Raw genomic sequence first — 13478 nt, 5'->3', positions numbered from 1 at the left:
AGGTACGATTTCAATCTGTGAATGCTTTTGCCATTGACATTCTTGGAGAGGAAAGACAACTCGGTACCTTCTTCCTCCTTGATAAAACACCTCTGACAGTGACATTTCTATCACCTTTTTTTTTTGAAATTGTATAGGCACCTTAAAATGCTAATGAGAATTGGACTGTTCTCACTTGGCTGCAAGCATATGCAGAGCATTTTTGCAGGCCACCATGTCCTGCAGGCAACAGGCAGCAATTCTGACAACATCTGTGAGAATTGCCAGACTTGTACCATCTCCTTGGAAGTTGATGGAGAAGTGGTGCCTAGAGAAGCTTCAAGATGAGGCAAGTAATGGAGAATGGGTTCCCTTCTTCCCTGTCCAGGATATATATCTGGAGGCAAAGCTGAACCTGGTCCTTCTCCATTCTGGCTGGGGTCACACAGTGAGTCCTTGTGCGAGTGTCCTTGTGTGAGTGCCCTTGCACAGACCATGCTGGGGAGTGGGGTGGGCAGAAACCTGCAGACACCTTCCTGGAGAGTCTGGCCATAACAGTTCCTCTTTAGGGACTTGAGTGCCCGGAGCATGACCTGCCTAATGGCTAAAAGGCTAATATCTGCTGTGTCTGATCCCCAGCTCCTGTCTCAAAGGGCTGAAATCCAATTCACCTCAAACCATCTGGAGCCCATTTCCAAGTGAATAATTCCTTCAAGTCTTGTTTAATCCATCGGCAAATGGCTTCACTCTTTGGTTTGCCGTGACACAAATCCCCTCTGAGGGCCCCAAGCAGGTCAGCATGCGGGTGTATGTGCCTGTGCTGAGTGTGTGTGTGATGGGGCAGCTACTTGCTGTTGACCTGAGGCATCTTCCCCTGTCATGGAAGAGGAACAGTATCAAGGCTCAACTCCACTTGCTGTGAGCTTCCACTGTGACAACCAACCTCTGACAAAGGAGGTGTGTGCCACAGCACACACACAAGGTGTACCTCTGATAAAAATGGGAGGCCACTACCTCCAATTTTCTGCCCATCTGCAGAACTAGATGGGGGTTAATTCTCATCTGCAGCAAGGAAGATATGAAATGGATGCTGAGCCAGAAATCTGGTTTCAATACCCTTCATAAAGTAGCTCTTTCATCTTCTGCAATATTATATTTAAAGAAGAAAGAAGAACTTGAAGAATAGTATTAGCATAACATTACATATGATTCTTCAAATTTGCAAGTATTACTAAAGAATATTGGGGTGTCAACATGATCCATTGTATAACATCGGTGAACGGTGAAAAAGGAGAGGAGAAACAATTTTTTTAAAGTACAAGTATCTCTCCACAATGGTAAAAACATGTTCAGTAGTCACTGCTGCATCTCCTCATACACGTGTTTTGTTCGTAAACGTTACTGCAAAAATCTCTGTGTGGTAACAGCATGCTTGCTGCACAGGTTACCAAGATTTTTGTTCAGCATAAAAATTCATATCGTGAATACCCTTTAGCCATGAAGGTTTCCAATACATTGAAAAAAGGAATAGCAACAGCACAAACCAAACCTGCAGTACGAGCATTAGCACTTGAACTGCCTTGCCTCTAACCTGTGCATCACACAGTGGCTTTGTATGTCATAAAGACATCATCAAAGCCAAACATTCAGACAACATTTTCTGTGTTACTGGATCCTGTAGGTGCTACCTGCCTCTGCAGATCAGCCTATAATGATAATTTCTCTGTGTGTATTTCTTAATTTAAGAACAGAGGTAATAACACTGTTACAAGTGCTCTCACAGGTGCAGGACAACCTGCATCATTACATCACTCCTCTTAGCCACCAATAAACCCTGTGTAGGGTTTGATGACTTTGGGCTGTAACACCAAGAGATGCTGGGGACCAAGGGATGCCAGCAGGTAAGATGCTCAGCACCTCCTTCAGCTCCTGACTTGCAGTGTAGCTTTCCTCACATTGCTTTCACCTGGCTATGTCTGCTCTCACAGCTACTCTGCTGGTCTAGAAAAGCAAGCTCTGGTCCACTCCATTCCCCTGCTCTTGGCCATGAAAACAGGTAAAACTGTGCCTGCATTCATGTCACTAGCAAAGATGCTGACAATCTTAATGTCGTCAGATCTGGAGAGAATTTATGTCCCAGATCCACAAAAGTACTTGCTTCTCAGTGACTCCAGCAAGAGATAATCCATCTCAAAACCTCTATCAATTTAGTTTTGGTTCTCCCCCTTTCCCTTATATAAAAGCACTTGAAGCTAAAACATTAGGTTTCCATCAGACTCAAGATAGGGACAAAATTTTGAGGACAGAAAATTCTAGTTATTAGATCTGTACATGACTTTTTTGTCTCCCCATAGCAGTCTCTGCTTTATACATTTTACTTCTCTTCATTATAACAGAGAAGACTAAAGAAAGTAATTCCCCCAGCACATGGTGTCCTTCCTTCTGAGCCTCAGCAAGTACCATCAGATTGGCCTTCTGAAACTTCAGGGAGAAAAACCTGTCATTCAGCAGCAGCAGCCTCTATGCTGCTCCGAGTATGCCTCCCTTCAAAAGCCTCCTGTCAGCTTCACTCCAGTGAGCTGGCAGCTGCCCAGCTGCTGGGGAGGCAGATTTGGGAAATGTATTCCAAGGGACACCTCAAACTTCATCCTCTTGTGTATACTTCTATGGCTCTCCTCCCTGCAATCCTCAGACCTCCATTTGTATTAGTACAACCACTTAAAAACACGATTTGGAGATTTGAGAAGGGTTCTTGCTGTTGTAGTTTGACCTCTCATGGAGGGTGGGCAAGTGAGGGACACAGTCTAGAGTACACTGCTTGCACCTCATTGGTGAGGGGTGATGCTGCCCCATCCACCCTGGGCAAGTACATAGAGTTCAGATGTGACTTCAGGAATTGTTTTTCACACAGGTTTTTATAATGGATCTGTTCCTGCAGTTATCTGCCAGCATTGATAGAGTACAGCTCTTCTGCACTGACTACAGTGCAACAGGAGCTGGCAGCCTCCACAAAACACAGCTGTGCCTGCTGATTTCCTCACTGGCCGTAGCGCCTGTGAGTCAGAGCAGAGGTGGAGAAGCAGCAGCAGCTCCACTGTGTGCTCCTCCTCACATGGAACAGTTCTTCCTGCCTGCTCATCCATCCTACTGTCCCACTCCTGCCATGATTTCTCCAGTCAAATTTCAGATGTGCCCATGGTTCCCTGTAATGATCTGTTTCTTTTTGTTAACTATTCAGTAATGTTTGCAGAATATAAACCAGTTGGGACATCTTGCCCGGGGACAGACATCAGCAATCCAAAGATTCAGAGAAAGCAAAGCTAAAGGATGCTGTCACTACAGTACTTCAAAAGAGCATCCGATGTCTCTCCCTCCTCCTCCTCCACATCCAAAATGTGCAATGAAGTAAGCAAGCACTGTGCAACCTGAACAGAGTGGCTACAGTTTATGCTATACTGCCTCATCTGTTCTTTGCTCCAGCTGTTCCTGGGAGGAGGTGCCACTGAATTGTTTCTCTCTTCCTCTGATGCTCTGGAAGAAAGACAGAGGGCTTTTTTTTTAAATCTTGGCTTTTTAGCAAAGGAAACAAGGCTGGATTGTTGTGTACTGGCACTTGCTACCTTCTCGGCCCATGCCCTTCTTGCTGCGCGAGCATGGTACAAGACACGACATGCTGAAATAATATTTAGTTTTGCAGCTGGCCTCATTACTGCTATTATTTAGAAGGTATAACCAGTCATCAGCATTTCAAAATATATTCAGTTTTCAATAAAGAGGCAATTTCCACGGGGCAATGACCATAAATGAATGACAGTATACTCAAGAACAATGAGCAAATCTGCCAGTCTGTCAAGAATTTGCCTGATGTGTCATCACAATTTAATTAAGGGAAAAAATTTACTGCAAGAGACAGCAGGCCAAGTCAACCCCCTTACAAAGGTACTTCCTTCCTTTGTGCATTAAAAATAATCTCCCTTTGCTTTGAAATACTGATGCACAAGCAGCTTGTGACAAATCTTTCTCCAGAACTAAATAGATGACTGAAAAGTATGAGCCAAATTCAGTTTTTATACATTGGATAAATTTGACTCTAGATCATTTTTGGGTCTTTCAAACCCACCTCAGTATATCAGCTGATTATTTTCCACAAATTCTGTGCCCTGCAGTCACTGAGTCAGCCCCAACTACAAGGACTTCTCAGCTCTCTGGAACGTGGCCATGGTAGACACACTTCATTCCCTTGTCCTGGGGGCACTGAGCTGCTGCCCACCAGCACTGCCTTTCCCAGCCTTGCACTGCACCTCTGAAGGTACCCAGCTGGTTGTCAGAGCCTGCCAGGCAACATCCTCCAGCCAAATCCAGTTTCTTCCACTTCTGTAGTTTCAGTGGAAGAGTGAAAAGCTTTCTCAAGTCTTTGGAGAACTACTTCATTCTGAAGAAACTTTTCTATCAGAGGTATAGTGTCTCAGCATGTCAAGGGATGCGAGGCAGCTGCACGGACATTGTTTATACCAGCTATGAACCTGTACAGTATTATGTCCAAAATAATCTGTTTTCACTGACTGAATGATCTGAACAATGGATAAAAGTACAACAAAAAGGTATTCTGTTTAAATCCAAATGTTTCTTCATAGTTCTGGAAATACAGATACAGTAGCACCATGTTTGCAGGGGAGAATGAGAAAGCTAAGATGACTTATTGAAGTTGTGCTGTCTAGAGTATTTGTTTTGTCAAAGATGAGTGAAGTCAGAAGAAACAATAAAAACAGTGCATTTTTCAAGAACATCAGTTTCAGGAGGGTAGTTTTCTCCAGCTTAATAATCCCAGATACCACAACACATATAAATAAACTGGGGACTGAAAGCAGTAGTTTTAACCTGGTAATGTTCCACAAGGCAAACACACCTAAGTGCATTTAACTCTTCTCAGAACGGATATCTAAAAGCATTATCCTTCATCATGCTGTCGTCTGTTATCAGGTCCACATGCAGGCCCAGAAAGACTATGCAGTACATGTATAAATATACATACCCGACTTGGGTACAGTCTCGATATGGCAGCACTGAAAATATGCTACAGAAGGATCTTCTGCTGCTGATAAGGACTATTCTAAAATATAAAAGAAAATAAAAGAAATCAAAGACTAAAATTTAAAAATCCCACCACAATAAGCAAAGCAATAGATGTTACCACTGAGGAATTTGTAATCATAAACTTCCATAATGAATGATTCCTCCCTCCTCTTTTTTATCTCACAGGAGTCATGCTATGGTGTCTTTACAGAAGTGCTGAAGCCTGTGCCATAGCAAATAAGCTGTAAACAAGTAGTGCAGTCCCATCCCTTCTGTAGGCTTTCTAGGAAAACTACCTTGAACACATTACTTGGAATCCAGGACAGATGCTTTTCTAGTGAAAGGAGTCCACCCAGAAAGGCATGGGACCATTCTGACAACTCACTACGATGGCTGAAACTAAAGAGACAAATCCAGCAGCATCCCAAGTAATACACACCAACAACTACTGGTGATACACACCACAATTCTGTGGCTGACTTGGAGTCTGCATTTATTGGACAAAGAACTTCTGGCTGCTGGCTGTGACCTTTCTCTGCTAAAGAAAGGACTCCCTTGATTTTCAGCTTCTTGTTCCTGAAATAGACTTCATCCACGAAATCAGGCTAAGTCTGCTCTTGTCATAAGCTTTCGGATCCTTTCACTGTTTTCAAGGCTCCTCCATGAGTCTTCTGTTTCTCCCCATCACCCTCTTTTGGTCTCTGGGAATTATCATTGACCTCAGCAGTGGCACATCTTCCAGTCTTACCTTTAAGATCAGTGTCTAGCCCTGATGACCTGCCAGCCTCTGTGCTCAATAATTACATTAGCCTTCTTGGTTATGATGTTGCATTGATTCTCAGGCATGACTGATCTCACAGTACCCTGCCATTTCTCCTGCAGCCCAATGTCTGTCTCAGTCACTGTCAGTGCTGAATTCCTCCTCCTGTAAACATGGCTTGCCTTTATTCCTCAGGAATTCCTTAGGGAGTTAGCTCAAAATTTGTTTATATGAAAGCATACATATCTGCCTGCAGAGAGCTTATCTCAGAATCCAGGACACTCTCAGAGCAAAGGCCTTGTATTTTTAACCAGTCTCCAAATCTCTGCAACATCTGCAAAGTCACTGTGTGATACTGTCCTGGTTTCAGCTCTGATAGAGTTCATTTTCTTTAAATCAAATAGCTTGGAGGAACCTATCTGTTACACAGTCACACTATTGGCTTTAGCCATCAAGCTCTGACATATCAGTAAGCAACATCAAAACCACCTTGAGGTGAAGACCTACTTTCCATAAAACAGCATGGACTGTCCGTAGCTACATTACTATACTTTTGGGAGATGCAGATTGGCAAGAAGCCAAGAGAAGCTTGATGAAGATGTAAGATATAAAATGCCAATAAATAACTGATTGTTTATAAATATACCCTCTTTCCTTATTACCTTCAGGATGCTGAGAATTGTACAATTGTGCTGACCCCTCTTCCCTCTAAAGTTGGCCAACAGGCTGCACCACGACAAATTCCTCTAAGTGATGGCAATTTGTGCTATTTTCTGACCTGATTAGTGTTAGAATTTACTGCTGTTTTACCTTTCCAAAAATCTCCACTTGTGGTCAAAATGCTACGACCTACTGCTACGTTGATTGTCAGGGCTATTGCACTTCCTTGCTCTGCTCTCCAACACTGATTTTTCTCATCTTGTGTCCCACAGATCTGTATGTGAGGATTTCACCTGAATTTTTCATCCTTTGTCCTGCGCTGGCCAAAGCTGGACAAGAAACCCTAGGAAGATATTTTGTTCTTTACTATCTGAAAACCAGCATAAGCACCTATAAATCCCATACCAGCTGCTATTAAAACACTGTTTCCTTAAGTGACCAGCTTAGTCATCGTTCTTGGAAAAGGTTTAGCTCCCCAAGAGAGCCACTGCACATAATGCTTGGAAAAATGCAGAATGATCGATTTTCCTTCTCTTGGATCACTCTGTTACAGCAATCCTATTTTCTCCCTCAGAGGCATGTTTAAAAGCAAAGGGGTATTTACCCTACAATAAAGGAGGGCTTTTAATAATAAACATGCACACATGTTCAGGAATCTCTCCTGCACCAGATGAAGTATGATTTCATTGCTGTCTGAATGTTGTAATACTGCTGACCTATGGTAAATATCCAGATCCTGTAAGATGGTCTCATGGTGCAGTTAAAGAGCAGGGGGGAATAATTTTTCACATTTGAGAACGGCAATCCACAAGCAAAAAAGCCCTGACATATGATTAATTTTGTGCTTGCCACTGCTTATTGCTGAATGGTTGCTACTCACAACAGCTTGCTTGTTCACTGGAAGCCTTGTTTGCTGATGTATGAAACTTGGCACAGATTTCGAGGCTGACATCAGAAAGCATCTTTGAATTCGGAAAACCACAGTACCCACTAAGCATATTACCCCCCTCCCTCTGGTTGCTTCTGGAAATACAGCTCTTCCACCAACGCCCTACACCTCCCTAAAAATACCACTCAACTCCTAATACTTAAAGAAAAACAAACTGGTGCTTCCATGTCCACAAGCAAAGACAACAGTAGGAAGTTACCACAGAACTGTGTGTATCAGAAGGAATCAGACAAGAAAGGAAATAAAAAGCACCAGCCCAGTCTGTATTTTTTTCAGATTTTTTTCCCTTGGGACCCAAGCATTGCCTCTCTTTCCATAAACCAGCGGACCTTCTTTACACAAAGATCTCCCACACAGAGTATGAGAGGAGCCCACGGCCTCCACTGCCAGGATGCCTCAAAACCAGAGCTGTTGGAGGAGGTTGACGCAAAACAGCCTTAGGAGCTGGACTGGAAGGAAAGCAGGGAAGGCAGTGGTCAGATGCTCATCATGGAGGGATAAACCAGCATTTTATGTAGAGGTCAGATGACATGCATGGTAACAAAAATATTCTGAAGGCCTGCAAAGGTTTACTGAGCAGAAAGTCCATAAACTTGTCACAAAGTTTGCTTTGGACAAGAAGGTATGGTGGAAGCCATTGCTGTTCAAGAAAACCGAATTACTGCTTAAGGCAGAAAAGTATTTTTCAGCTCTTCAACAAAGGGCATCTACAATCCTGTGCAGCTCTGAATGAGCTCTCTCTGACATCAAAAGCAGGCTGAGAGTGGGTTTATGTGCCCTGATTCCAATTGTCCCACCTAGACATGTTTAGAATCACTTCATGAAAAGCTTTTCAGTCTCTAATTCTCACATTTCACCAAAGAGTTGTACTGATTACTAGGGTTCAGAGCAACCATTATTTTGCAAGAGAGTTCTGACAATGTGCAAAGGTCTAAGACTATAAAAGCTAATCTTCCAACTTCTTTATGAGGTGTATGCTATGAAAAAACTTACTGAGCACAAAGTTCTCAACAGAATCAGTACTTTGCTTGACTTGAAGAATAATGTCTGCTTTCTTCAGTGTCTGTCTAGGTTTCATTGTGTTGCACCAAAAGGCTGTGATCAGGCTATGTGATATACACCATATACACCAATCACATGTGGAATACTGCAGCCTCTTGTCTCATTCCTGGTTGGTTGATATTTGACAGCCAGGGCCCTGCTGCCCAGCACGCAAAGGCAAACACACAAATCACAGATGCTGGCTGGGTAGCAGCTCTCATTTTGGAATCTCACAAATTCAAGGGCTATGAGAAGGTGGCTGAGGGGAATTATGAACTGTGAGGATGCTGCGAATAGTCAGCCTCTTGGACTGCATGTGTTGCATTTCCACAACTGAAAGGGCAGCAAAAGAGATCTTTCATGATGGTGCTTGGCCTTTATTTAGATGTGTACACTAACAAAATAACTGAGAAAGTAATGGCATGGGGGTGGGAGAGGAACATTGTTTTACTGCTTTTTATATTTGCTTTATATGATAACTGTAGAAATGTTCTTGTCCCATTTTCACCATTAACTGTTTGTTCAGCTGGCTCAGGTTGCTGTTTAGGTGGCTCGTTTTTGCTAATCTTCTGTTTCAGGGCTTATAGAGGATATCACCAATAAACCTGCTGAGTGAAGTGAGTAAAACCACATGCTGGTGACTACCTGTGTTAGTTTGTATGTTATGGTTGACTTGTCTTTGTCTTTGCATGGGAAAGTTTATTTTGTGGTATTTTACAAGATTGCTTTGATAATACAGTCTAGGAAACCTAATTTTCTACCTCCTTTAATAAGCCACATACTACAAATCCAAAGAAACCGGTTTAACTAGTGCACAGAGCTATCAACAGGAAGCTTTAAAAGGACTAGCTGATAAGCTCTGGTCTGAGTACAGGTGTTTTTCCTCCGTGCTAAATAGCTGAACTCTTATTTCAACCACAGCTAATCCTGCCTTGCTGCTGGACTGACAAAGGTTGGACCCAGAGCATCGTCACTCCATATGTGTCATCCACAAGGCTGAGAGAGGAAGAGCTCTCAGTGCCGCAGGAAAAGGACACATCACTTTACAGGTTGAGAGCCACAAGTAAGGGCAGTTAACAGAGAGAGGAGCCCTGAGCTATCACCCACACTGCAGTTTTCTTTGCTGTGACACTCACAGTCACAAGCCAGTGAAACAATTACATGCTAGCTATTTTAAAGCCCAGTCACCAAATTCACTGCCCAAAAATATATCCAGTGTAGATGTTTTCAAAGCTGGGTTCCTCAAGTTAAGTGAAAGGCTGACATGCTGTGACAGAAGAGTCAGTCAGAGAGCCTGACTTCAGCCTAGCTCAGCGCCTGTGTCCTGCACAACCATGCATGAGCCCCCTGGGACAAGGTTTCAGGCATGGAAAGGAGCCTCAGGAAGGTTTTCTATCCATTGCAATACTTGGGCTTCTTGGTGTCGCAGGAAACTGGGGAGGACACAGCTTTAAAGATCTTAAGGTACTCAGAAACACTCTTGATTTTACGATGAACACATAAAGCAGATCCACCTGAATTTCTAGAGGTCCTTTTCATCCAGAATGCCTATTAACTTCAGTGACTGCAACTGCATCCAGACCTCTTAGAAAAACAGAGTCTGGGCTCATCTTACTTACTGCTAGACATAGAATTGAAACAAAGTGTTAACTTTATATTATATTTTTAGCTAATATCGTTGTGGTTCTACAACCATAGGATGAAAGCTATTTCCAAAACTGTCTCTTGTATCTGTATCTCCATTCTACAAAAAGAGATCTTTATTACAATTGTGGAAATATTCTGGAAAACTGTGTCTGCTGATAAAGATAAGAAGTCAGTTGAAGAACAGAAGCTTCCTCACTGTTTTCTTAACAAGAAAAATACTCAGTTTTATTGTCAGGCATAATGACTGATCTGTGAATTAAGATAAAACGTTGTATATATGCTACAAATACTTTTTTTACAAAACACAGAGAAAACAGTTTACTAATCAAATATTTATTAATTCTTTTGCAGATAGTACTTCTATCAAGTTTGTGCACACAGCTCAGAAATTACTCATTCTCTGTGCAATTTGTATAATACCTTACAGGTATTTTTTGCTGTAAGAAATTCCAAAAGCATACATCTACTTCCGCACAAAGAGGAATAAAATTAGAGGTCTGCTTTTCAGCATTTGATTCCACACGTGTTTGTTGTAAAGACAATAATCAGCTGCTAGTCAGACAATAGTCAAGTCAATAGTTCTGTGTGTGTCTGATACAAAAGCTGTTTCTAAAATCTCTCAGGGTCACCTTCTGCAACACTTATGTTGATTACTACCTTATACTGCATTTAACTGTATGTGTGAGAATAAAAGTGAAGAAAATTTTTCTTGATCCAAGTAACACCTACCAGAATTCAATTAATAAAACCTGTGGTTCAATGCAGTGTCAGTTTCTACTGACATGGTGCCATATTTGATGGAAGTAAAAGGCTACGTGCACAAATCAGTCCACCAGAACATACACGATTCTCAGCCATGGTAGTTTTATGAGAACAGGTATGTGCAAGGGTCAACTCTCCGTGGGCCAGTTTAGTCAACCTCTTCAGGTAGCCCAGTTCAAACCTATTCAGGTTTGGAAGAACATGAAGAAAAAAAAAAAAAAAATCACATGGCACATGGAGAAACTGTCTTTGGAAAAATCAGAGAGGGCAGGTAGTTTCTTTACAAGCAGGGAGGAACTAGTTTTACTTCTGAGCTGGATGATACTGCAATAAAGAATCCATTTTGCTGATGGGAACACCAGGCCTTTGCAGTAAGTGAAGTCCCAGCCAATTCCTGCTGTACAGGTCCCACAGATGCCTGTGGCTGTAACCTGGGAAGTCCATGTCCCAGCTCGGGGTGTGCTGCAGTCACAGCTGCACCCCTCACACATCCCCTGGAAGACTCTCTGCCTACATCTGCCATGAATACCAGGATCCCACGCCTCACCTTGCCATGATCATCCCTGGCTGTGCATTTACCAACTGGTACTTTGTATCCACTAATAGATGCAGATGAAGTAGCACTGAACCATTGCTAAACCTGGTTCAGGCAGGTTTGCCCATCTGTGTACCCCTCTCACACTTAGAACCTGGCAACACTCTCAAAGAAATGCAACCAGATTATGCCTAGTTTACTCCAACAGCACCACAGATTTTCCTTTTATGCAGGTTATTTGCATTAAGGAGACACAGGTCTTAAGATCTAAGGGCTATAGCACTTCCATTGACACGTACTTCCCTCGAGGAAGGAGTGTGCACTGCAGCCTGCACCTTCACAGACTGTGTTAGAGGCCATCAGTATGTGGTGCGTGGCAATGGCACGTTGTGCTCTTGCACAGGGATGCTGATCCTGCCCCTTCCCTCATGCCCCATGGATTGCCTTGCAGAAGCAGCCTTTGCATGCACAGTACCTGCCGTTTCTGGTATCGTGTTGCCGCATGTTCTTGATAAAATGAACCTTCTTAAAGTTCTTTGGTCTGGGTGATCCTGAGAGTGTCCGACATCTGAAAAATAAATCAGTTGCGGGGGGGGGAGAAAGAAAAAAATAGAAGTACTCAGTTCCCTGCTGTACAGCCAAGAAGTCTACACAAAAGCAGGAAGGAAAGACGAGACAAATGATTCAAGTCACCCTGTGTTAGGAATCAGCAAGAACAATAAAGACAATAAGTCTGGAAACTAGACAGCTCAAACAAAAAAATATTTAAAATAATAATAAGAAAAGGCACCATTCCCCTCCCTTCATGCAAAAAAAAAAAATAAAATCATAAAAAAACCTCAGCAAAGTAAAACTTCCTGTAATCTGCCGTGACAGCTTAGCCCAAGCTTTCAGAGGGAAAAAATTAAACTAAGCCAAAACTGGTAAATATGCAATTTTTCCACTCGCATCAACACCCACGCTTTTGTAACCTCCTCAGCTATTGATAAAGGAGTCATTAAGGAAAGTTCTTTCTTGTTTTAATTTTAGAAAGGTTTAAAATCTCCCATTGTCAAGGATAACTCCTATTTGCTTTTAAATATTACTTTTCATATCCCTGATAGTATGCAAAACAACTGAAAATAAATTATTTCAGGAAAAAAATAATCTATCTTGAAAACATTAAGCCTTAAATCTATTTTACATCTGAATGCACTTTATAAATTGCAGTTACAGAAAGAAATTGCCAGAGGGAGGAGAGATGAGACAAACAGCAATATCCTCCCCTCCCTCCCCCCCCTGCCTCTTTCTAATCAGCTGAAACCACAGCGCATGTGAAAGCTTTCACTGTTTCATCTCAGTGTTGTTTTGTTGCAAGGCATGGCACGACGGGCAGGCACTGCAGATAACGCAACTCCTGTGCTCCCTGCACAGCCAGGGCTGCTGGACTGAGGCTGCTGCGTCCTCCACGGGAGCTAAGGGACAAGCATCCTCTGCCGGCACACAGGATGAGTACAGCCCTCCGCATTAAGCTTCCCTAAACTATTTTTCCATCCTCTCCTCTGCATAGGCAGAGTTCAGCAGCTTCTCAAGCCGGAAAAGTCCTTTTGTTGGACTGAAACCACAGACCACTGGTCCCAAGCCACCAGGGACTGCCAGTCCTTGTTGCTGTACCAAAACACCACCACACTGCCCAGGCACACCCCAAGAGGGAGGACCCCATTACTTTGCCTTTTCTGCCTTCCTCCTGTTAGTAAAATCCTTGCGATTCCCTCACCCTCTGGTTGCAATTAGTCTTGTTAGCTTCTTCACAGGAAAATACCAGCAAGAGTGACATTCTACCACCAATTCTGCAAATTGGCAAACCATACTTTGTTTATATCTTTTGCCAATTATACATGTTTGAATCACTTACGAGAATGCTTCATAACATGCTGGTAAGCATGCAACAGTAAGCTTTGTAAAAATAATCAAGCCATGGTAGTAGGCCAATTGGTACAGCCTCTGCTATTAAGTCTTTGCTTCGAGGTAGGGAGAGACAGCCAATCTGCATGTAGATAAACAAGGCTATAGGCTAAACACCAATTTAAACC

The 13478-nt window shown here is 42.7% G+C and overlaps 1 protein-coding gene across 3 annotated transcripts in view; it reads right to left on the bottom strand.

Moving 5' to 3' along the window:
• The window catches only part of CABLES1 (Cdk5 and Abl enzyme substrate 1), a 74302-nt gene that overhangs the window by 23740 nt on the left and 37084 nt on the right, over positions 1-13478 (bottom strand). For 2 of the 3 annotated variants that reach the window (XM_027715857.2, XM_039382130.1), the window contains exons 3-4: positions 11882-11974; positions 5012-5089 (exon numbers count right to left, since the gene is read on the bottom strand). In XM_027715857.2, the coding sequence (XP_027571658.1) occupies positions 5012-5089; positions 11882-11974 (171 nt within the window). The remainder of the gene's footprint in view (positions 1-5011; positions 5090-11881; positions 11975-13478) is intronic. The other variant, XM_039382129.1, reaches the window with a different exon arrangement.

The sequence above is a fragment of the Pipra filicauda genome, unplaced genomic scaffold, assembly GCF_003945595.2.
Source record: "Pipra filicauda isolate LSUMZ 115617 unplaced genomic scaffold, ASM394559v2 scaffold259_size1095435_pilon, whole genome shotgun sequence".
In the NCBI taxonomy this organism is placed as follows: Eukaryota; Metazoa; Chordata; class Aves; order Passeriformes; family Pipridae; genus Pipra; species Pipra filicauda.
Note: the sequence above shows the minus strand (reverse complement) of the source record. Positions and strands in the feature narration are given on the sequence as shown.